The 24370-nt window shown below is 42.4% G+C and overlaps 1 protein-coding gene across 2 annotated transcripts in view; it reads right to left on the reverse strand.

The window, feature by feature from the left end:
• Nucleotides 1–24370, reverse strand: part of LOC108876903 (transcription initiation factor TFIID subunit 4) — an 82938-nt gene that overhangs the window by 53472 nt on the left and 5096 nt on the right. Inside the window, exons 3-10 of one of the 2 annotated variants that reach the window (XM_018666704.2) lie at nucleotides 17446–17595; nucleotides 15791–15943; nucleotides 14859–14981; nucleotides 14262–14351; nucleotides 13034–13243; nucleotides 8684–8759; nucleotides 7432–7546; nucleotides 376–545 (exon numbers count right to left, since the gene is read on the reverse strand). In XM_018666704.2, the coding sequence (XP_018522220.1) occupies nucleotides 376–545; nucleotides 7432–7546; nucleotides 8684–8759; nucleotides 13034–13243; nucleotides 14262–14351; nucleotides 14859–14981; nucleotides 15791–15943; nucleotides 17446–17595 (1087 nt within the window). The remainder of the gene's footprint in view (nucleotides 1–375; nucleotides 546–7431; nucleotides 7547–8683; nucleotides 8760–13033; nucleotides 13244–14261; nucleotides 14352–14858; nucleotides 14982–15790; nucleotides 15944–17445; nucleotides 17596–24370) is intronic. The other variant, XM_018666705.2, reaches the window with a different exon arrangement.

The raw sequence follows: 24370 nt of genomic DNA on the forward strand, positions 1-24370 counted from the left end.
GTGAAAGAATTGTTAAGTGTATCAAATTTAAACCGAGGCCAAACAAGAAAAGGCTCAGCCTGAACCACTGATGGAGAGAAAATCAAAACTGTCTTTAGTGATGACACTATAAACACAGAAACAACATGTTCCTAACACAAAAGACAACAGATAGTGATTTCATCACTACTACAGCCTGGATATTCAGCTTTGGATTGTTTTTGACTGGAGTAGGAGGGTGGGGGTAAATTGATATAACATCAAGATTCTTCCTGCTGCTGTAACAACCACTTTTTTTCTGAGAGGCCAGAATTCCCTAATTGCAGCTAAGAACATCTAAGAGTTGGATGATGATTTCTTTGTCACATTGCTTAATGGGCACTGCACGGACTGTACCTGTTTCCAGAATTCGTCGGTGTAGCAGACCCGGGTGGAGAAAGGCCTCGTCTTTGCATGAGCGGATCTGCGTTCCCACTAGCTCCGAGTTGGTGGCAAGTATTCTTGCGCTCTCCTCGTTCAGGTTCACCCCGGCCATGGAGGCCACGTCATTGATGTCATCATCATCCCTGAAAAACGAGAGACAGGATATTAGAAAAACAGATATAATGGAAAATGACTTCCTCTTAAAAAGAACGCAGCCTATGAAGTGTACTAAGTAATTTTTATTGGTGTTTATGACCCAAAGATGTTTGCACAAGCATACATAAACCTTTTACAAACCCCCAAATAGAATAATATGCATTTTATTATGGCACATTTGATGCTCCTTGTATGGTTAGGTTTACAGATGTTGAAGTTTTGTGCAACAGCACATTCCAAAATAGACTGGAATGACTAGTATGAGCTACTTTTTGGAAGGATTTGCAGGGTGCAGGTCAGGGTGAATTAAAGTTAAAGATACTAAAGTCAGTGAAAGTCACACACTGATTGGGGTGCCCAAATAACACAGGGGAAAAGAGGCCCACTCGGGAAGTTGTCTTTAGGAATTGTGTCCTTGTTGCAGCATTAGTAATCCCATGTAGCTAGACCTATCTCCTCAGAGCCAGAGACTGGTCTGGTTGCACACATTATCATTATCATTCTGCTATAGGCGACAAAACACTTTGGCTTGTTTGTATTTCTTTAAACCAATCATAATCATCTTGGGCGGCTCTAAGCCCAGGATGCAGTGATGGTGGAACATTTCCGCATGGGAAAGCGGTCGCTATCATTAAAATGGCTAATTGCCCATGAATGCCACAAAATAGTAAAAGGCATATGTTGAATGCGTGATCGCCTGATCCAAGTCTTCATCAAAAATGAGCATTTTCAGCGTGTAGGCTGCAAGCTTGGAGGTTGTTTCTCATAGCGAAGGGGATTCTGAAAATGATAACAGGCAGGAAGCAGAAGGCGAGAAGAATGACTCGTGAGACATGCAGTCAATGGCAGGCCTATACCTACAGCCCATCCAGACATTAATAACTCCTACTGGTTGGTTTGTCTAGATGATCTCCTTCTGTCTACATCCTCCCTATTAGCGGAAACAGTGGCTGTGGTAAAGGGAGAAATGGTCAAAGCAAAATTTAAGAAAAAAGGCAAAAAAATCCAAAAGACAAAAGGTGCAACTCTGCTTTTTATTTTTCTCAGTGGAAAGGATCTATCCACCACAGAACAAGAATTCAGTTTGGGCATGGAGTAAAAGCCTTGTATTCAAACCATTACTCCATATCAGTATTCATGTCCTCATGTCAGTATTCATTTTATCAACATATAGTCCATGAAGAAAATGTGTTGGATATCATGTTTTTATTCATGAATATTTTCTTGGATGAAGTTAAGCATTGGTTTTGTTACGGAGGACGATTCTTTGGATATAATAGCACAGAATTCCCATTCCAGGGTCTATTTGTGTCAACACTCAGAGAGGCAGGGAGATGAAGAGTGTTTGGATGGAGTTTAGCTCGGTAAGGATGCTCCTGAGGATTGGCACTGAGCTGTGATATATACTAATGTCAGCAAACTCTATTTACACACCGCTTTGCCACACTTAGCCATGTATTTTCATGATGTGCTGGTCATTTCTCACAGCCATAATGTTGAATTCACATTGTTTTCATATTAGCAGAGGTATCAAAGAGGTAAACATGCAGAAATTGTGATTGGATCATTGCATTTGATAGTCAACAAGGTCCAAATATCCTTTAAGACAGTAACTTTCTTTGTGAGTTGTCACAAAGACAAATTCCTTCACAATCATTGCACTTGGCAAGTAATGATTGTGATTCTGGCCTGAATTAGCAGGGCGGTGACGTGTTGTGCTTACAGGACTGGCCCAGAGGGAGCAGAGGATTTTCTGAGTGGCTTTGACGGGGGGAACAAAGAACCACAGAACACACACAGAGTGGCCTCTCGCCACTCACTGGCTCACCTCCACAGTCATTTGCGTTCATGCCACCGTTGTTGGTTGCGACAGAGCCTGTGCATGTGTTGCTGTGCTTTTGCGTGTGTGTGTGCGGTGCAGGGCCCTAACTTCTTTTAAGTGCCTGAGCGCGGGCACACACCGTCAGCCAACTCCACCCCACCGAGGCCCTCCTGCTCCTCGGTGCGGCCACAGAGAGCCGATATGAAACTTGACACCACGGCAGGAGGTTGACAAAGACGATTAGAGCAGCTCCCTGAACCTCGTACACCTCTACCTTCTCTGCTCTTTTCCTCCTATCCTCTAGCACTCAGTCTAATTATGACTTCACAGAGAGAATCTACACAACAACACAAGCATGGATACATAGGATTATACCCTGTGCTGCACCTCAGGCTGTGCACCTTTCTTCATCACGTCCTCGTGGATAACTTGACCTGTCCTCAAAAGAAAAATGCCTGAGGCTACGTTTGCTCGGTTAAAAAATGCTGCTACTTTCACAGCTTAAAACTATTTATGTGGCTAATGTACATGAAGGAAAAATGATTGATTACACAAAACTAAAGCAAGCAACCACCAGCTAATCAGCATCTATGTATTACTATTTTGACAGCAAGCTGTGTAAATAGGAACAAAACCTAACAATCACCATAAAATGTGACAGTACTATTTTTGTGAAGCCAATGCAACAGCAAATGGTTTTGCCTTACTGAAGTACAGCATGAATTTCTTTAAAAATGTGCTCATATCCCAAGATCTGAGGAGATAAATAAAAACATTTCACAGAATATTCCTATTGAAGAACACATCTCTCTCTTTTTGGACAAATCTATACTACTGTGTACCACGAAAAGCTGACCAAAACAGGGCTTCTTAGATTATCTTAATAAAAAAAAGGTCTGTTGAAAAAAAGATATTCTCATTATGAAAACAGGGTTATATCAAGTTCATACGAAAAGGTTATATTAAATGAATTGCTGACCTGGTCAGTCAGATTTTTCAAACAAAGCTTGCATAGCCCAATAAAAAAACATAAAAGCAGGAACATCCCCATAGCCGAATGGTTGGGGCATGTACGACATGGCTAAGTGCCCAAGCAGCTGTCCCCGATCGACTCCCGGTTTGGATGGACCTTTACTGCGTGTCACTCCCCTGCTCTCTTTCTGTGTCCTGTCTAAATAAAGGTGAACCCCCCCCCAAAAAAAATATTAAAAAAAAACATAAAAGTGAATTTCAGAATTTACAAGTATAAGCAGTGCTGATGAACTATAAACTACAATGGATCTATTGGGCAACATACTAAAAATGTCTGTGGTAATACAGAGCAGAGGTATTAAAACTGGGCTACAACTGCATGGGGCCTTAAAACATGGACCAGTATCCAGGAACACTGGTAATATTATGAGTAATAACGTTTCTCTTTCTTGGGAGGTCTGATTTCTTGGGCTATTTGGGATCGCGGGGGCTCAAATCAAATGAGAATGCCAAAGACAGGTCTGACATTAAAAGGAGGGAATGAGATATGAAATGCAAAATATTCCTGACTATACCTCTGCACTAATAAAGCAGAGATGTAATTAGCTTCCACAGAAGCAAAAGAGCAGCCTCTCAGTTATGGTTTGGGTTGGCTCGGGGCCATGGAGCCGGCGGTCACATGAATACATATGCATGTCGTTTCCATATCAAGCTTGTGTTTCAGCGAGGGCACGCCATAGGTGGTGGGAGGACTGCACTTGCCATTTAGAGATTGTGTGCAAGTGTGTGTGGAGAGATGGAGGTGTATCCAGATCTCCAGCACCACAACCCACCCCCACCTAACCACCCCCCTCCAACACCACCAACACTCCCCACACCCAACCCCTGTGGGTAAAGGTCTCTGTGCCCAGGCAGGGGGCCCTGATTGATCCCTGTGACTAACACCCAGGCCATGCAGGCTTGTTGCACCCACACTGAGAGACATGGACCACTGAAGAAGTATTTTCCACAAAGCAGCCTGGGGTTCACTGGGCAGCTGATGGGATATGTGCTCATGACCCACATGGATGACAGCACCGGTGGCACAACGGGGGCCAATAAACCCAGTAAAGAGCTAAATACTGCTAGACGTTTGGTAAGTTACTGTTATAAATCATGTTACTTTATCTGTTATTTATTCACAAATATTAAAAACAATGGCTAGTTGTAATAAAGTTGATGTTCTAATGAAGGAATATGCATATGCTTGGTTTGTTGTGGCCATTAATAAAAGTATATTAACATTCCAGGCTTTCCTATTTTCCGTTTAGGCGATTTGGGTCATCATTTCCTTCGTGGATTCTTGGAGCATCTTTATTGTGGCACAGCACCCAATCTGAACATAATCTAATCTTGTGGCTGCTGAGTTTCCAAGTCTCTGCATCAACAATTTTTGGGAGGTCACTTTTAAGTCCTAATTGAGTCAAATTTATTTGTAAAGCCCTTTTTAGCAAAACAGGCACATCACATAGCAATTTACAGAGCAACAAAGGATGTAACCACAAAGACAGAATGAACTCCCTATGCTGGTAAATGATGGAAAAGGGCTGGTGGACGTCTACATCCACTGGCAACGGTGACTGGCGAACAGAAACTTTTGTTCCTTATTTTGCATGTGTATCTGAGAGTGAGTGTGTCTTTTCCATGTGAATATGCAAGTGTTTGCGTGTTTACATGCGCAGATGTGTGTCCACTGTGTAGGACAGGGTTTGGATTGAAGGGGCTGAGGCTGAGCTCGGAGGTTGGCAGAGGGCTAAGGGCCTCGGCTGGCTCGCCTGTGATTACAGCGGATGTCGAGTGTTTACAGAGAGATGGGGAGGGGAAGGAGGTGGGAGGGGGACACAGAGACAGCTGCTTTCACTCTGTACTGTAAACTACACACAAACACACATACACACACATGCACACGCTAACACAAGCGCTTACACAGACGGCTGTAGCTGTACTGGAAACCCCACAAGCCCTGCAGTGTGTATGTGTGTGTTTGTGCTACAGCTGGCCCGCTGGGACCAGTGGCTCAGAGTGACAGCCATACACACATCAGTCCCCCAACTACTGCTGAACATGGTTCAGGCTGAATGGGCGAGAGGCTGGTGGATGCTGACTAACCAGGCCGGCCAATGGAATTTTTTTTTTTTTTTTTTTCTTATGGTCACTTTAACATTTTGTGATATTTTCTCCCTTTATGTCTCAAACTTTGTTGCTATGTACCTACTTGTCAACATTTTGTCAAAAAGAAATGAATAAACCCTGACCTGACTTAACTGTAGTATGCTAATGAGATGTCATGAGTGTTGAGGATCAAATTCAGCAGTAACTCATAAGGAACTTTTAACAACTTGTAAAAGCTTCTATTTTTTCCACTGTGATTTACAGGAAACACAGGGGCCACCTCTGCTCACAGGTCAAGTCATTATGTTCATGGTGCAGGTTTCAGGACATGGTGTAAAGACACAATGGCATCCAACAGATGGCCTTGTAACACTGGACTCTGTTCCAACATGTTTATACCCTCTGGAAAGAAAAACGACAGCAAACAATAAACAGTGTAGGGTACTGTGAAAACTGAGGTTTCAGACACCAGTAACCAACTGAGGTCCAGCTGAAACCTTAACAAGTAATGCACATTGCAGTGTATACCGAGAATAGAAATGATAGTAATAACTAATCTGTGTAGCAGTAAAAGCATGAAAAAACACAAAATGAGAGATGAAGATAATCTGTACAGAGATCCATCTCTCTATTAAAAATTAAACTCAATATCAGGTTCAACAACTTCTCATTTGACTCAAATTAAACGTGGAAGTCATGGAAGTTCAGCAAGTGTGTATTGGCAGAGGGAAACAAACTACCTGCATGTAGAGACAAATACATAAATGGGTGCAAGAATAGTGATAAGGGACCACGCATTGTAACACAAAAGTGCGGACCTGTTTAACTATGACTTGACCTGGACAACGGGAAAATATAACAAATGTCAGTGACACGCTTCCTCCGTGACAGTGTTGCTGCGCATTATTGGACTTATATTGAAACCAGTGCGTTTGTGTGTGGAGGGGCACTGCGATCACCGCGGGGCGAAAAAGGTTGTCAGTAACAAGCGAGCCTGACAGCTTAATTACCAACGCAGCTAAAGATTTATTGGTTTATCAATCAGAGCCCCGGGCCCTGCCTTTCCCCTCAGGAGACGGGAGCCATTACCATGAACCCGTTGGCCCATGTGACCCAGACTCTTCTTGCCCCAGTGCGGTCACGCCAGGGCAATCCTAAACCGCTGCTCCTGTCAATACATGTATATGCACACATTTGACACACACGCACACACAAATAATCCTAGACTCCTCGGATATACACATATGTTCACGTGCACCCATGCAGGGACACAAACAAACACAGAGGAATAGAGGCATACATGAAAACATATACATACACACTAGCATGTACATGCTGCACACACACACACACACAGACAAGAACAAATACACAAGGACTCACACAAAACATGGACCACAAAGGCCAGCATGTGGGCGATGAACCTTTTATGTTTTGAGACAAAAGCCCAGCTGAAGCAGAGACAAGACCAGAGAGAGAGAAAGAAAGAGAGAGAGAGAGAGAGCAAAGCTGCGGGCGAAATACCGTATGTTTGACTTAACCAAAAGGTATTTTCAGAACCGCATCCAGAAATTCCAACCATCTGGACACAATTACCTTATTTCTAAATTAAGATTTAGCTCATTTCTAATCCTGTCAATGAGTTGTGACACTGACACAAGGAGGGCAATCGTGAGGGTGATCTATTGGCTGGCACTGTGTTGCTATGTGGTGGGCGCAGAGAGAAAGGACCACCGATCAACCGGGCGGGCAGGCAGGCAGCCAGGTGGCCAGGCAGGCAACACTGGGATAAACACTCACAGCCCTAGCTGAGAGTGTAGCCTGTAGTCATGCCGAGGCATCTTAGTGAAATGCTGCCCCCATGTGATGGCTGCTGGGAACAACAGGTTGCTCTAAAGTCAGGTCCTCCTGGCGAGAGGGAGTTGTACCTGAAAGAGCCTCCTCCGGGGTCGTTGAGCTTGTTTTTCTGATTCCCGGAGATCTGTACAGCCAAGCCCACGGGACTTTTCCCTGCTTGGATGACGGCTCCCTTCCCCATTGTGCCTGTTAAGGAAAGAGAAAATAAAAAAAAACACTAAAGCAAAACAGGAAAGGAGTAATGTTATCATTGAAGTGTCCCTTTCTATCAGTGTCAAATATCCTCCTGTCTAACGACTACCTTCAACTGTCTCTGTCTTCCTCGCAGGGGTAGATGGAGGGATTGGGGGGGGGAGTAGGGGAGCAGTACTGTCGCTCTCCCCAGGTTGGTGCGGAGAGCGTCACTCTGTCAATATCACTGCGCTTCACCGGCTCTCCTTACACTCCTAAACCGCATCCTGCTCCGAGACACGTTTTCCAGAGAGGCACAAGGACTGCCAGAGTGAATTTAAACTTGATTTTAACAGGCATGTTCCTAGCCAAGAGGCACAGAAAAGTATTTTTAGAACTATCCCCGCATTCCAATTTATGGGCATAAAACAACCTACAGATCCTTCACTGCAGGCAATCTTGGGGAAGGGGGCAGATCAAATTTGTATGCACCTCCGATCATGCACATACACACAAATGCACGTACGCATACATGCACGCACACAAGCAAAAACAGGTACAAACACATACACACATCGCACACACACACCACCTGAGAGCACACAGCTCTCTTAGGGGAGCGTTACGCCCGGTTGGTGTTGGGGCGATATTTGTGGGCTTCTGTGGGAAGAGTGTTTGTGAATCAGTGTGAGTAAGCAGCAGCGCAAATGTTTGAGAAGGCTTTATAACCAGACAGGAAAAAAACACCTGTTCTCTCTATGGTTCCTGCCTGTTTACACATCTTACAGCCTACTGAGAGGACATCTAGAGCTTCACTAATGGTTATCTTCTGTTAAGCCTTTTTCACTGGTTCTGTATTTAACCAGAAGGTCAGGCTGAGTTTGAAGATTTTGTCTGAAAATGCAGCCTCACTGAAGATGTAAAAATTGAAAAGCCAGAGACAGAAGAAAAGTGTGAGTCAGAGGACTGAAACTAAAACTCACCATAACTTTACAGAAGTCTTTGTTTAGTCTTTTGTCTGAACTGTTACTTCAGTCTTGCACAATTGTACAATATCTTTTTTCTGAAACAAAAGATGGCAAATAGTGTACGTGCGATTGAGTTCAGGAGATTCGATCAAAAGTGGCTGGAGAAGGCCTGCAGATGTCCTACCTTGCGCTCTGACAGACTGCGTGATCACCACAGGCATCCGCACCTGGCCACCGACAGCACCCGCTGTCTTGATACCCTGAGGAAGCAAAAAAATTAAATAAATAAATAAACAGAGATTATGTACTTTACTGTAGCATTTCAAAGAATGAAACTATTTGAAAGTAGGAGGGTAGATTAAAAAGTATGAAACTGCTAAACCACTGCTCCATTTTTGCATCATCCCCAGGAGAAATTGTTCAAGGAAAAAACAACTTTTGCTCCCCTTTCTGTCAGTTAGTTTGCAAGAAATGATCTGGAGACAAGCTGGCCAAGAGCCACTTGACTTTTACAGTGTATGATTTCTATTCTACTGTAACAGATTAAAATAGGATAGATAGCAGGATAGATGCAGAATAAATACAGGGATAATGAATTCCACAATGGCTATCTCTACATACTATGCTGCGAATGTGGAGATCAATTTAAATGCACGAATGGATTTCTGTCACTGTATGTGACCTACATTTGTGTGCATTTCCAGATAAGACAAAGGCAATAAGAAGTCAAGACTGCAGTGAAAAAGTAGTTTAGATGAAGAACAAGTAGTAGTAGAAGAAGAAGGAGCAGAGGGGGGTGAAGGGACTGTGCTGGGCTATTAGAGTCACTTCCTTCCTTGGTAGCAGCCATAGGCCGAGCCTCAGGCTCAGCCATCCATTCCTACCAGTTTGCTTCTTGCTGCATATTTTTCAGCCTTGTTTTCCATTCCCTGACACATGCTATATTACTGTTCAAGCTACTGAAAAAAGACAGAGGCCATTTTTCCCAGAGATCCACTGCAGGGGCCTGCGAGAACGGGAGGAAAAGGGGAAAAAAAATACATTCAGCACAGGCAGAGATGGCTAGCACCTCTGGCCAGCCGGCGACACAGTTAAGAGAGAGGAGAAAAGAACTCAGGTAGAAAGTTTGGGAATCAAGGGGTAAAAGGGAAGACACTAAAACTGAAGCCACTGCCTGTATTTCATTTGGGGGAAAAATCTATTTCCTGCTTCAAAACGTTGGTTGTAAGAGTGAAATTAAATGTAAGATGTTATCTTAATTACTGTGAACAAAGAATTAATGTTTTGAATAATTGCAAACATCTGTCACATACTAGTAACATTGTTAGTGCTGGTATTCCTCAATAAGGCCACTGCTTCTTTGATGAAACACTGAAAGTATTTGGTCTAAGCTCCATGTTCACTCTCTGTAATCATGCAGATTTCCAGCAAAATCCAATCAAGAAAAACAGAATAGAAATGTAGCGGCTGCTGCCACTCATCTCTGCAATGACCCTGTTTGCTCAAAGTAATCATACCAGTATTTAAAATATATGTATGTGTGTCAAGACAACTTACATTTTACATATGTAACTGGTAGCAGTGAAAATATGTTAGGACACATACATGTGCATGCTGTAACTATAAGTAATAGTCAATGGCTGCACAGATGTATTTTGGCCCATGTGGTTGTAGCTATTTTTTATCCTGCTTTATACTGATATAGTTATATTACTAAAAGAACAGGGTTGAAAATAAACAACAGTTATATCTTCATATACGTATAACTCAACATTTAACTCCACTCGTACATTTATACACAGTGTTGCAGGGAAGTATGTGCTGCTACGTAGTGGTGTGGCCTAGTTACTACTCTCCATTCATTCACTGTTTTATCAAGTCCATTCACCTCTTATATCATTTACCCTGAGGAAGTTTAAGGTTCAGCAAATTTCATTACAGTTAGTGGTATTATTCTTTTCAAAATAAAAATGTACATGTTGAATTGACAACTTTATTGGATTTTCCATCTTAAATGTGTTTTAAAATGTAGTCTTACTACAAATCTGCTGCAATTACTACAAGTAATTTCCGTAAATTCACACCATATTATGCTGTTGCCACATCTGAAATAACATCTTAAAAGTAATGCAGAATTGTATACCTTTGGGAGGCAAGTATAAGAACAAAAACCTTAAGTATAACTCCACATCTATATACCTACATACTACTCCAAGAAATGTTTCCCATATAACTGAGCAGATTTTTTAGCCTAATTCAACTAGCTGTCTGGTTTCAGACTGTTGATGTGCCAGAGGCGATCATTTACTAATGTTTTGTGTGATAGCTTATGCTGGTGTTGTATTCATGTGTGTGTGAGTGAGAAAGAGAGAGAGAGTGAGAGAGCGAGGGAGAGAGAGAGAGAGACCAGAGGCATGTTCTGGACATAGACTGCGGCCGCCACATTGCTTTAAAATTGACCCGGGGCTGACCTAGTTACCTCGCTTCACCCTTCAACGGTTAACGGATAGAGAGAGGGAGGGAGGGAGGGTGAGATGGGAGAGCGATGCGGGGGTAGATACAGTGAGAGAAACTGTTGGAAAGAGATGGGGTAGGGAGCGGGGGGGGCAAGGGAGGGAAAAAGCTAGAAAGGAAAACAAGGAGAGAAAAAAGAGATGGAGGGGAGGAAGGAGGAGTGAAAGCGAGAGAGTGAAAGACTGAGAGAGAGAATGTAAAAGGAAAAGAGAACCCTCTGGCTCGCCCACCGCTACGCCTGAACCAGACCAATCTGAGTCTGACCTCGCTTGACCCATCCATAGACGCCTGTGCACTGTGTGATCACATGAATTCCAGTGTACGTGAGCACCACACATGCAGTATATCCACACACTCATGGTAATGTGGCACACATATGAGCTCAGTGAGACTGTCGGGTGTCCAGTGCTTGACCCTGAAGGTTACCTGGCCTTACTTCTGCTGTCAGCTGTATCCCCACACTGCCACTAGCTTACAACCTATGGGTGGCACTGGCCATCACAGTCACTATACAATACCACATATCAGGGATATGTAGGACAGATGACACGGCTTTAAATACTGCAGGGTGTCGAGTGTGTTTTTCAACCAGAGGATAGGGGTTTAAGCCCTGTCAGTGTGTAAACTTTGTAGAACGTTCATGTGATTATGGTATCTTCCAAATCATTCTAAAGGGTTTTTTGTTTTTTTGAAAACACAGAAAACTGTTGCAGTCAATGTGCTGCTTTTAGCTCATTCGTCTCAGTTTCCCTAGGGTCAAATCTGTGGCACAGGGTGAGGCAGGGGACACTGGCGTGTATTTTTCTCAGTCACAGTGTCCTTCTGATACTATCTCTAGGAGCGACCATGGTTAGAAATGTTCAAATTGTAAGCACTGGAGCAACAACCAAGACAGCAACTAGATTTCCATTCATGTTTTTTTTTTTTGTTTGTTTGTGTTTTGTCTGACTGCTTTAGGAAATCATGATGTATTGAAGTATAAAAAGCTGAATAATTGACGCACAATTTTCTAAAATAACACTATAAAAACTGACTATTATAACTATACTGTGGGCACTGTAATTAAAATGTCATTTTAATTATCATATTTAATGGCCGTACAGTGTAGCATAGTATAGCGGCCGTACAGTTCCTGGGTCACATACTGCTAATCAGCTGTCAAAGTGTGAGCAGGAGTAAACAATTATCACCAAGATGCCACTGAGTCAGGTGCTTGATCACCATCTGCTCTGATCAGTTGGAGTTGATCAGAAGCCAGTACAGCCGTTTGGTCAGACCTGAGTATCTCCGAGGTGTGACTATCCTCCTGTGTCTGCATTGAGATCTGCCCAGGTTGTATTCTTAACAATCTTGTTTAGATAACTGTACATATTTCTATGTGCTAAGCCTCTTTTTTTTTGGTAAAATGAGTATGGCTCCTCTGTGAGTCTGTGAGCTGGGTGTGAGTCTAACTCACTGTTGGCTATGTGACTCCCAGCTCTGGCACTGTGACACTCTCCAGCCTGATAATTCAGCCTTGTGTAAGATCCATCAACACACACACACACACACATACACCACCACCCCCCGTAGGTCTGCATCCATCACATTCTAGCACTTCTCCACTGAATGTAGGAATATTGTGGGTAAATATTTGTCACATCTATTACCTGACCAGTATAGTTTTTACTCTCTCCATCCTCACTAACATACACCTTTCTGTGCACATGACTACCAGCTAATAACAGTGACACATCTGCACATTTACATTTTTAATAACCGCTTTTGTTGTGGACTATAATATTTTTTATTTTTTATATCTTGCTGCAATAATCCAGTTTCCATATACACATGCATCTATTTAATCTAACTATGACATTAGGGGTCCAACAGCAGAAGCTTACTCCACTTTTGCGATTGATATAAGTCATTCTTTCAAATTAATCTAATTAGTTTAATTCTAATCTAACAGGTGAATGTAAACACTGCGGTAACTGTGTCAGCACTGGAGTCTGTTCCAGATGCTCCACTCCATACATACCATGGCAGCTGCATGTCCGAGCGTCCCAGCGGGCAGCGCACTGGCACCCGTAGTGGTGCTGACGCTGTTAGGGTGGCGTATGCGGACAGCTGGCCCGGCCACAATGGCAGGAGGGATGCCACCGGGTGCTGGTTTGACTCCCTGCTGCGGGGGCTGGGTCAGGGACTGCTGACTATTCAGCAAAGAAAGCCTCAGGGCCGGGAGGCTCTTCTGTTGACAGGCAGAGAGAGGCCAGAGTTTATAGTCATAGAGCAAAACAGACATGCATGAGAAACTACCATACGCAGCTGCAAAAACAAATGCTGCTGTGGTCACTGGCTAGTTTGGTATTATGTTATCACAAAAGTGTGGCTAAAGAAATACCTGCTGACATGTGATAATACCTGTTTGTGCATTTTTGATTCATGTGGTTTTATACATTGTAAAAAAAAAAAAAACCTTCTACATTGAAATTCTTTCATTTGATTTTGGGTTAATTTATCTGCAGTATATATGTCATACATGAAAAATGGCCATTAGCCATTTCTGATAACCCACTGTCACAGCCGACTTGTGGAACTGATGTTGCTCCTTACAGACTATTTCGGGCAGATTTTTGACGTAAGCGACCTAACATTGCATGACAACATGTGTTTGTGGTCGGGTTGGGCAGTCGGGCGCCTTGATGTGACACTCATCACAGTTTGCTGGAGAAACCTGCTGGCTACTGACAGGGACTGCTGAGGGGGCCACTGACACACACAGGAAGAAGTCTGGCCAGAGGGGGTGTGTGTGTGTGTGTGTGTGTGTGTGTATCATTCTACTGTCAGGCCTGGCCATCACTGGTCCTGGTGCCAGGGAAAAGGACTACTTTAGGGCGTTGGGAAAATACTTGAGAGGGACAGCTTAAGGAGCCAGGTTAGGGGATGATTTCAGGAGGCGTTAGGGGAGAAGTTCAGGAAACAGTTTTAGGGGTCAATCTTGAAAGTAGCTCAACGGTTCAGTAAACAGACAAAAGGGCCCCTGTTAAGAGAAGTACTTTATGAGGCAGGTGTAGGGTTAATTGTTAGCTAACCAGTCTACAAGACCAATTTAAAAGATCAGTTTTGGCAGAGGTTTAGCCATCAGGCTAAGTGATCCAGTTCAGGGAACCATTGCCTCACCACTGTCAGTGTAGGAAGAAGTCTCACATTTAATGTAGCTAGCTTCAAGAGATGGTTACAAAGAAGATTTCAAGCAAGAGCCCCACCTTGAGAAAGGGCACCAGGTAAGGCTGTGGAGACGACTTGAGCTCAGTCTGCAGCCGGCTGGTGAACTCTTCCGGTTCAATCTTGGCATCCTGTTAGATGAAGGGAGAGGCAGAGAGGTCAGACAGTTTAAGTCAAGCGCACAATGGTAGTCCCATCACCGGGGCCAATGATCAGCTACTCAACTCCCATCCTGGCACCTCGGGGTGCAACTCATCAATAATAACGCTGCATGATGAAAATTCATGATAGAGAAAGGAGAGGTTTGGAAGGAGCTGCATGCTGCCATCTAGAGGTTTGGAATATTTGGTACAACACATTAAAGTGATAAATTTGATGCTTGTGCATCCATTTCAAAGAGCAAAGAGTAAAGAATAAAAAGAAACGCTGTTAATTAAGATGTTTCAGAATTGTTGTCTTATAAAAGCATGGCTATAGTAAAGGAGCACTTGTCAAGACTTGTAAATGTAAGACTTAAAAGCAAAGACGAGTCATTAACAGTGTCCACAAACTTCCCAAAATACATGAGCCATGATGTCTGCTGTATATGAACAGTGTTTGTTGATTGGTTGGTTGGTTGGTTGGTTTTTGAAGCTCACCAGCAGGTCCTGAACCAGAGCCTTGACGTTCTTGGAAGTCTCAGGGGACGGAGAATTGTGAGATGCCAGCTTGATGAGTGTGGCCAAGAAATTCTTACACTTCTTCACATTCTCTTGCATTTCCTGTCAGAAGACAAAAAAAACAAAACAAACAAAAACAATTATTTAACTTCTATCCAAATTTTTCAAAAGCAGCAGCTTTGACAAATTGCTCGGGGTCTCAGTGCCAGAGATTACAGGATCAAAGATGCCACAGTAATCAACATTTAAAGAAAAGATTTAGTTTTTCTATTAGTCTAGGATGAATGCCAATGGAGGCATCAGAATGGCTTGTATTTGCACTGCATTTCCATAATTAATACTTTACACAGATACAACTGAATGAAATTATTTAGAGTGGTAAAGGAGCTGACAAGCACCAGTCAAAAATCAGTGCGTGGTGCACACTTTGCATGTTGCCCTGTCATCTTTGTAGCCAAATGAGACATGGCACCTTTCCACTCAAACTGCCAGTGGCAACAAACTGTAGCCCCTATGAGATCTCTCTGGCCTGAATATTTAGAGATGTGAGTGTCGGTGTGTGAGTTCTGTATCTGTGTGCATTTTACTGTATTTACTGTGTGTGAGCCTGTATCTATAGCTGTATCTGTATGTCCCTGAATGTGTATATACACGTGTACATGATGGGTCTGTGCCTTCATGTTTGCGTCTGTATGTCCTTGGGTTGGTATGCACTTGTGTGAATGTATGAATGCGAACGTGTATGGGCATGTGTGAGACTCTTTGTCCATGGCCAGCTGTGTGAGGCGGTGAGGCTGTGGGTCCGGGGCTGAGCTTGTGACACAGCCAGCCTGCTGGCAGCTGTGACAGCGCCCGCGCCCTTGAGGGTTGGAAGTGTGGGCGGTGGAGGAGGGCGAGAGGAGAGAACGGACCTGGGACACGACAGGACCTCCGGGGGCCGCTGCGATGCCAGTCTGCGGAGGCTGTGCTGGCTGGGAGGCAGCCTGGGCCGGGGCCTGGGGGGCCATAACCACGGGGGTCTGCTGCGGAGCCGTCACGGCCACGGCCGGCGCCACAGGGCCCTTCTGGAAGAGCAAGGAAGAGACAGAGAGATAAACAGGACGTGACGCCTCGCTTGCAGCAAGGCCACAGAGAACAGGAGGCAGGCGCCACAGCGCTCCTGTCACATCTGGTGTCCTGACTTCGGTGGACATCGCTTAACAGACAAGGAGGAGGAAGGGGAGGTGGTGGCAAGCTAGAGGCTGGGAAAGACAGGAGGCTGTCAAAGCTTTTCTTAATAATCACCTACCTGACAAGGGAAACCTCCATCCTATCAAGATTTATTTCAAACATTCACCACTTTTTGTTTTCTTTGTCATAAATCATATTTGAGGGAACAAATGACTAGAAAATATCTCACATCTAAAACACAAATTCTGCTCAGCAGATGAGGTGCCATCAGCAGTCTCTCACTCTAAAGCCCTCGTCACCTCTTTCAAATCTCCCAGGGCCTGTTCACACTTGGCAATAAAATATATCTTACATGATGCAATCATAAGCGGACAGTTCTAAATACAGGTGTGAATGCAGCCAAAATGCATAGAGGGTACATTAGGGCCTGGCCACTCAAGCCACATATGGATGTGGGCACATGAACTGTATGTCCACATTTGTGATAAAGCCGTGTAGTGTGCACAATGTGTGTAGTGTGAGCCAATATACATTTCTATCTGCGCTGAACGGCCGCCACTGTGTAAATAGCAAGAAATCTCTCAAACACAGGGGAGAGCTCTTCCAGTTTGAAGCCTAAACAAGGCACAAATGTACAGCTTAGCGTTTGTCTTCTGTTTAACACAGTTTCTCCACAGATAAATTCAAACACAACCAGGAAAATCAAACTTGCGATGCACCTCAACTGGGTTTCCATGCAATCTGGATACACATTATCTAGATGGGAAGCACTGGATCTGATCAGAGCCTCCAGAGCTTTTAGTTCCTTAGAAATGGGAGAGTTCAACTTAAAATATTATCTCCAGCAGTGCCAGTGTACAGCACATGGTGTTATGATGTGTAGCCAGGGTTCTGATGCCTGGCAGCTATACTTGTTTTCAGTTGGTGGGAATCAAGGTTATTATTCTCATTTTTCTCTGCAAACATGTTTGAAAAGAAATATTTTTTCACACCAAAGACACATTATGCAGAAGTTACTTACTGCTCATTACTGTATCTAAAAGAATGATGACATTTCACATCAACTGTAAAAGCTCAGGATAATTAAAAAGCTCAGCAATAATTAATTATTGTTTCAGTTTCAAGTGCTAGTGGTAAAACGTGTTCACAAGTCAGAAGTTGGAGCAGCTTTGCATTTACAGACAACTGGCATCCTGTTTACTCTACTGACAAAAAAACTGAGGGAAAGCAGGTGTCATGCATTTTAGTTTCACCCAGATTCTCCCAGCTGGATCACAACTTACAGTGCAACCTTTAGACTACCACTAACCCATGGCAGTATCTCTAGACATGAAGTTTTCTAATGACATCGGAGGCAGGAGACTGAAAAATAGGCGAGTAAGGAGAGTTATCTCACTGGGCGAAGTGCAGGACAGGAGGAGGAGGAAGAAGAAGAGGAAGAGGAGGAGGTCTGGAGGGCAGGGCTGGAAGGAGTGGGAGAGGGAGATGGTACCATCTTGGCCGGGGTCAAAGGGCACTGCCTGGTGGTCTGAGAAGTCACAGGAGACTGCAGGAAAGAAAGAGAGCAACACAGAGAGACAGAGAAAGAGAAGAAAAAGAAGGAAGAGGAAAACAGAGAGCATAAAGGCATCAAAGAAAGTGGGTGAAGGAAGGAGAATAGGGATGACAAGGCATCTCAAAAGAATGAAAAAACAGCAAAGGTGAGACGATGTTGTTTCAGAGGTGGAAGAGAGAGTGAGCAGGAAGTGAATAGAGGGCAGATAAAAGACTGACGGGCAGCGGGAGTGGAAGAGCAACAGAGGAAGAAAAGAGGAGTAGCGTGCCTTGCGGAGAGATGAGGAAAGGTCATGACAGCGGGAAAGAGGAAAGAAAGTGGCAACATGTTGGTGGTGGTGAAGACTGAAACAGAGCAGAGGGCATTTGGTCAGGTAGCAGTGGGTCATGGTGGCGTTGTGCTGGGGTCTGATGGGAGGCACAGGAGGATCTGCGTGTTTATGAGTTAACTAATGATGAAACCCTGTCACTTGCTGCCACAAAGTGTAAAAAGTGAGTAATCAAGTTATTTGACTTTTGGCCCAATGAGACCAACTGCAGCCAACTCAAGGAAATAATTGATGGACAAACTGCTACTTTTCAAATCACAGGTTTCAGCATGACTTCGCATGTAAACATCATTTTGATATATTGTCTGACTTTAAAATCGACAAAAATGTTAATTCTCTGACTCCTGAGGGCTTCGGCAACAAATTCATGACTGTAGGTTATGACGCTGTGTGAAATCTGTTATAATTTCGTTGACTATAATCAAGTTATTCAAGGCCTTGCCATTTACAAGCGTTTACTATAAAATACAGACACAGGATGGTTAGTTTATAGAGGTTGAATTAAGTTTCTCAGAATGCTATTTTTCCAGTGTGAAATTAGCTCACCTAACTGGCATTTGTTTTAATGAAACCCGCAAACACCATAATAATTGGTAAGACTAATGCAACTAATAAAGAAATTATAACATAAGAAGCCATCTGCAAGGACCAAATTCCACTACGCCTGTGTATCTATTCCTTATGCTGTCTAGCATAAGAAAACATGACTTGTTTCTAACAGCAAAGGAAAGTATGGTAAGATACAGCCCATGTATTAAAGTAACAGAATCAACGCTACGTACTGTAGATAAAGTTTAAACACTACAACTAAGATGATAAACTCCCTAATTTAGCCTTTTACTTACCACAGATTAGCATTATACTGTCTGTATCAAGTCTGGCCACCACTGCAACATTATGTAATCTCCTATAATACTGGCCACCTGATTAATCATGACTACTTACAAAGGCAGAAATTAATTATGAACTGATGAATGTATAATACCTTGATCTAACCACTGGGTTGAATCTGAAAAATCAGCTGTGATGCCAAACAATTTACTACAGTAATTAAAAGTGCCATGAAAGTCAAGCAATGTGGTTTAATGATACTGGTTCAAGAGCAGGTGTACACCTCACACAGCAACATACGAAAACATATAACAGAGAAATAAAATTTAAAAAAAACTTGCATTTAGCACAAGCAGGCCATGCAGGACATGTATATGAGACAGAGCTAATTGTATCACTCTACACAGACTGTAAAACTGTTTTCAAGTATTTGGACAGATTCTTGTCAGTATTGTATTGCTGGCACTTTACTCTACATCAACTGGGAGGTTTAAATTCTGACATTCATCTTTAATTTGAGGATGTTTATAGAGTTTGAACTATATGGGATTTACAACCCTTTTTATGCACATCCCTCTCAGTGGTAGAGGACCAAAAGTAATCAGACAACCGGTTACTCAAACATTTGTGACTTATTTCATGCACAAAATAGGCAAGATGTCTAATGTGGATTCCAGGTGTGACATCTTTGATGTCTGTTGTTTTCTGTTCTCTCTGAGGACAGGAGGACCAAAAAGCACTAGCGCCAGTAATGTAGCTGAAAAATGTAGCATATGTGGCACACTTTATTTGACAGTTGTCCATTGGAAAGATCTACTCAGTCATGAGATTGTGCTGTAGTGTTGTTGTAGTGTTGGAGTATGGAAAAAGTGTAGGTTCTAAGTATGAGGTAAGAGCAGCACACACAGCATGGACTTGAAACAAAAAAGACATACAGTATTTTTTGTAACAGTCCATACAGGTAGATGCTGAAATTTGTCATTCCCCCGAGTTATTCTATTATGGCGGAGAGCAATGGGGAGGGGGCTAGGCAATGAGTGCCAACTGCCATAAAACTGTACTAATGCCCAATGGCTCATCACACACACACAGAGACATACACACAGACACTCATACATGCTTCCTGGCTGCTATCCTGTCTATTGGCCAAGACAAGCCAAGAGGGCCTGTGCCCCGACCCCTGGCATCCAGCCGTCCATTCACAGACAGACAGACCAAAGCACCAAAACACACACACACACATTCAGAAATAGGATAAGAAAGAGGAGGAGGGAGCTCCCCCTCCTCTAAAAGTTTTGTAGGATCCAAAAGAATGTCGTACGAGGAGTTGGGGGAAAGTGGGTGTATGAGGGATGAGGGTGGAGGGGGTAATGGGGGTGGGGAGGTGGTAAGAGCCATGGGGTGCATCTCACCGCCAGCTATGCCTCTCTCTTGCTCACTCTCTCCCCCCCTCTCACACACACAGACAGACACACACAAACACACTCAAGAACCAAAGCCTTGTTAGCTTTTTAAAATAATCAGGCAGTTGGATGATGAATGATTTAACAGGTATGGAAGGAAGGAAGCTCAGGATGCCTTCCGTTTCTCCCCTCAGGGTCATGGGAAGAGTGACAGGCCGACAGAGGGGTTGAGCTCTGGGAATAAACACCATTCCCTTTCATTTCCCTGCTACTGCTTTTCCTGTCGAGATGGCAACGCCGCGGCCCGCTAATTTGTCATCAGTGTGACTGTGAGAGGCGATGACAATCTGCAAGTCTCTTTTGAAAGAGGTTCATATCAGGATGGATACAGGTTGGCTGGCTATGAGTACAGAGGCAGGAAAGGGCGTTGTTGTGTAACTGATGGAGACTTCGATCTATCTGTGAAGCCGGTGGGCCACTGTGGAGTTTGGGGGACAAGTGACTGTGGACTGTCTGAGGGTGATTCTGGTTAACATTTACTCGTGCCATAAGACGTATAAGCATGAAGTTGTTATACTATGGAAGTATCAGAAAGTAAAATGTTTTTTTAATAAAAAAAACTTAATGGAAGCTTAATCTCAGTTTTGAAAAGGAGTATTACATAACAGAATGTAATACCGCTGCCATATGACAGGTGTACCAAACACTTGCATGGTATACCCACACTAATCCACTGCTATACTGCTATACATTACTGCAGCATGTGGATACAACATGTTGGCTGTATTTCTGGAATGCGTATCATCATATGTGATAGCACTGCTAACATATATCTTAATCTTACAAATCCAACAATTGTTGTTCTCTATTTAAATTCACAGACACAGTTTACATTACTCCTAACAGTAGTATAGAATAGGATATACGGCAAGTTCATCCTATCTATCCTACACTGTTATTGCACTACAGTATACTGTAATACAATATGCAAGAAGAATAGCAAATGGCTCAATTCATGAGTGAAAGCAGGACTCAAAATACAGAGTAAAGTCGGGCCCAACTGAAAAAGACAAAGAAATGCTGCCCTCTAGTGTCAGTCTTTTGTCCTTGCAGTTAGTGATATGATGAGCACCTGCCAAGGATCTTTAACGGCCTCTTTACTCCGTCCTTGGGAGACCAGAACAAAGATTTGTACCATAAGAAATTAACTTTTGAGATAACATTGAGCACCTAGCCTTGAATGAATAAAAGATCCCTGACTCAAGAAATTGCTGCTTTTTGTGTCTTCCATTATCTGACCAGATTACTATAATTAAGTGTTACTTACAAGCCACTTGTATCTTAATACATTTTAGTAGAAACCTTTGTATCTTCCTTGTCTGATTCCTGAGCTGGAGATTCATAAAGTGCCCAACTTGTCAACAAAGAAAATCTAATCACTTAAAGTGCAAGATGGACTGAGCTTCCCACACAGAAACTGTAAACTTTGTGCCAGACAGATGACTGTAGTTGATGACAGGACAGTATTTAAGATCCCCTCCCTGAATTTATCACAGCAGTCAGTAGCATCAGCAAATTATTTTTCATTATTTTCCATCACTTTAAAGAAATGATGTGAACTAACTGTGAACTAAATGAATGAATAATTATTCTGAATCTGGCTTTTAGACTGTTGGTCAGACAAAATAGACAGTTTGAATTGGTCACTTTGGGCTCTTGGAAACTGCAATGGGCATTGCTTTATTTTCTTTTCTGATGTTTATAGACCACACAATTAAACAATTTAGTCACAAAAATAATTGGTTGATTAATCAATAATGAAAATAATCATTAGTTGCAGCCCAAACTGACATTATCTCAACTGTCCCGTTGTTGGACTGGACAACACTGAGGAATCCCAAGTTGCAATTGAACAAACAGGAGTAAATGCAGAAATTTACTTTCAACTTCTGATGTAGTTGTATTTTATACAAAAAATTTCAAAGAAACCAAATATATCCTGTTAGATCTATTCTGACTCCCCTGCTGACAAATGCATTTATACCTGGAGAAAATCTTTCTTATTTTCTCATCCATCCCCTCCATAAACAATGCTCAAAGCACTTTTATACTCTGAACAGACAGACTCTACTAAATAGGGTGCCCACAAGTATTCATTCATTCATATTGTAATCACACTATGCACCTTAAAATATATGATTTTTCAATACTGTAAAATGCATGCCTACTATAAAAATGCCAGGGTTAACAATTATGTCTTTCTGATATGTCTGCACTGTACTTTCTCAGATCAATATGGGAAATCCTCATTGAGTGAGGTTAAGATGTTCTAATCAGAAGAAATATCTGGCTGTGCACACCTGACAGGTTTATTAGTGCTCCTCTGTAACTGTAATGTCAATGCTATTTCATACTTGATTTACTTAGAAACTGCAGGTCTGGTAACCTCGTTATTAAAAGCAATTAAGGTGGACCCACCAGCACAAGCTCAAGTTTTTACATGACTGATGTATCCACAGGTGATAATAAGCAAATTGCAATGAATGATTCAGTAGCTTGTTAAATTTTGATGAGCGCACCCCATGGAGTCATTAAAAAGTCTTCAGACATTAATTCACCTATTAATCTCAGTTTAATCTATACATAAAATAATCAAGAATATTAATTTGTTATAATTACGAAGTTAAACATATTAATTGCATCCCAATTAGGGTCTAGTACTAAGCTATTCATTTAATGAGGTACAACTGTACAAATGCACAGATAATTAGATCAAAGTTTCTATGATTAAATCAGTCAGATTAGTTTTGATACTGACAGAAATTCTGCAGAGACTGAGGCATACTTTAGATGTGTCTGTAGAATCTCAGAGGCAAACTCTGAGTCCTGGTCACCCCAATACAAGGAGGTCTGAGGCTGATTCTTTTCTGGAATGCCTGAACCTACACGTGAAATGATGTAGTATCACACAGTATGCTTGTCCTTTAATGTGTTCGTTTTTGTTCTACTTTATTAATCCCAGTGAAGAAAACCACCTTCTGCACAGAGCTCAAACTGGGCAAACATTCTTTAGTGCCATGTCCAGAATTTAGACCAGTGCTTTGGCAGCAGACAGGTGACAGGTGTATCCCTAATAGCTGATATGCATTTCACTGGTGTAGGACAGTGAAATGTAGGGTTGGCAATTGTTGTTACCAACACAGGTTTACAGGTGCACTGAGGACAAATAACTATATATCCATAATTCATTTTTTTCACCTGGAAATGAAATAGCTATATTACCATTTTAAAGGTGTGAAACTGATACAAAAGATATTTTTTAAAGCCAGAGCGCTGTTTTCAGTTGCTGCAGGAAATTGATACATTGGTGCCTTTTATGTTGCAAAACCATACATGTATTGATAAATTGTCATATCTGTGTGATCAAACTTTTGTTTGTTCTGAATACTGACCCCACATCAACTTCAAATCTTAAAAATGCAATATGTTTTAACGAGTCTCCTTTGAAAGTCTGAAACTATCGCTGCATAGCCAGCGTTAGCATTACTTACCAAGAGCTTCAGCTGTTGTTGCATTTGCAAGTCAGCCCTACTTCTTTGAGGGAACTGAGGGCAGATTGGATGCTACAGTAATTCATTATCGCAAAGTGGAATTATGAGACAGGACAGGGCAGGGCTAACTTAGCATGCTAACTTCAGTAAAAGAAAATAAGTGCTAGAAATAGAAGAACACTGGCTCTGTAACGACAGCAAAAACATACACACAGCATATTTAAATTTTGTGTCCTACTGGGTTGAATTTAGCAGCTGTTTATTATGCTGATGATACACAGATCTATGTCCCTTTCAAAAGTTTTGACTCCAAATGTCTAGCTCCACTTTTTCCTTACCTGTCTGACATTCATTGCTGGATGTGTCACAATTTCTTGCAGCAACATCTGGACAAGATGAACATATATTTACTCTACCTCTCAAAAAACATTTATTGCTGCTCTGAACCTCTGAACCACTAGTTTAAAATGCTGGCAACTGGCACATTAACAGATGTCTGTAGGTTGCAGATCTACAACCCAAAGTAAAGATCCCATCACATTAACATGCTTTTAATACATATGGAGAAATTTATCCATCCTAAATATTTACAAGCAGTGGGCAACTACAACAGGAACCATCTCCAGTTTTGAGGCCGGTGCCCTTTTTAATAA

This window comes from Lates calcarifer, linkage group LG2, assembly GCF_001640805.2.
Source record: "Lates calcarifer isolate ASB-BC8 linkage group LG2, TLL_Latcal_v3, whole genome shotgun sequence".
Classification (NCBI taxonomy): Eukaryota; Metazoa; Chordata; class Actinopteri; family Centropomidae; genus Lates; species Lates calcarifer.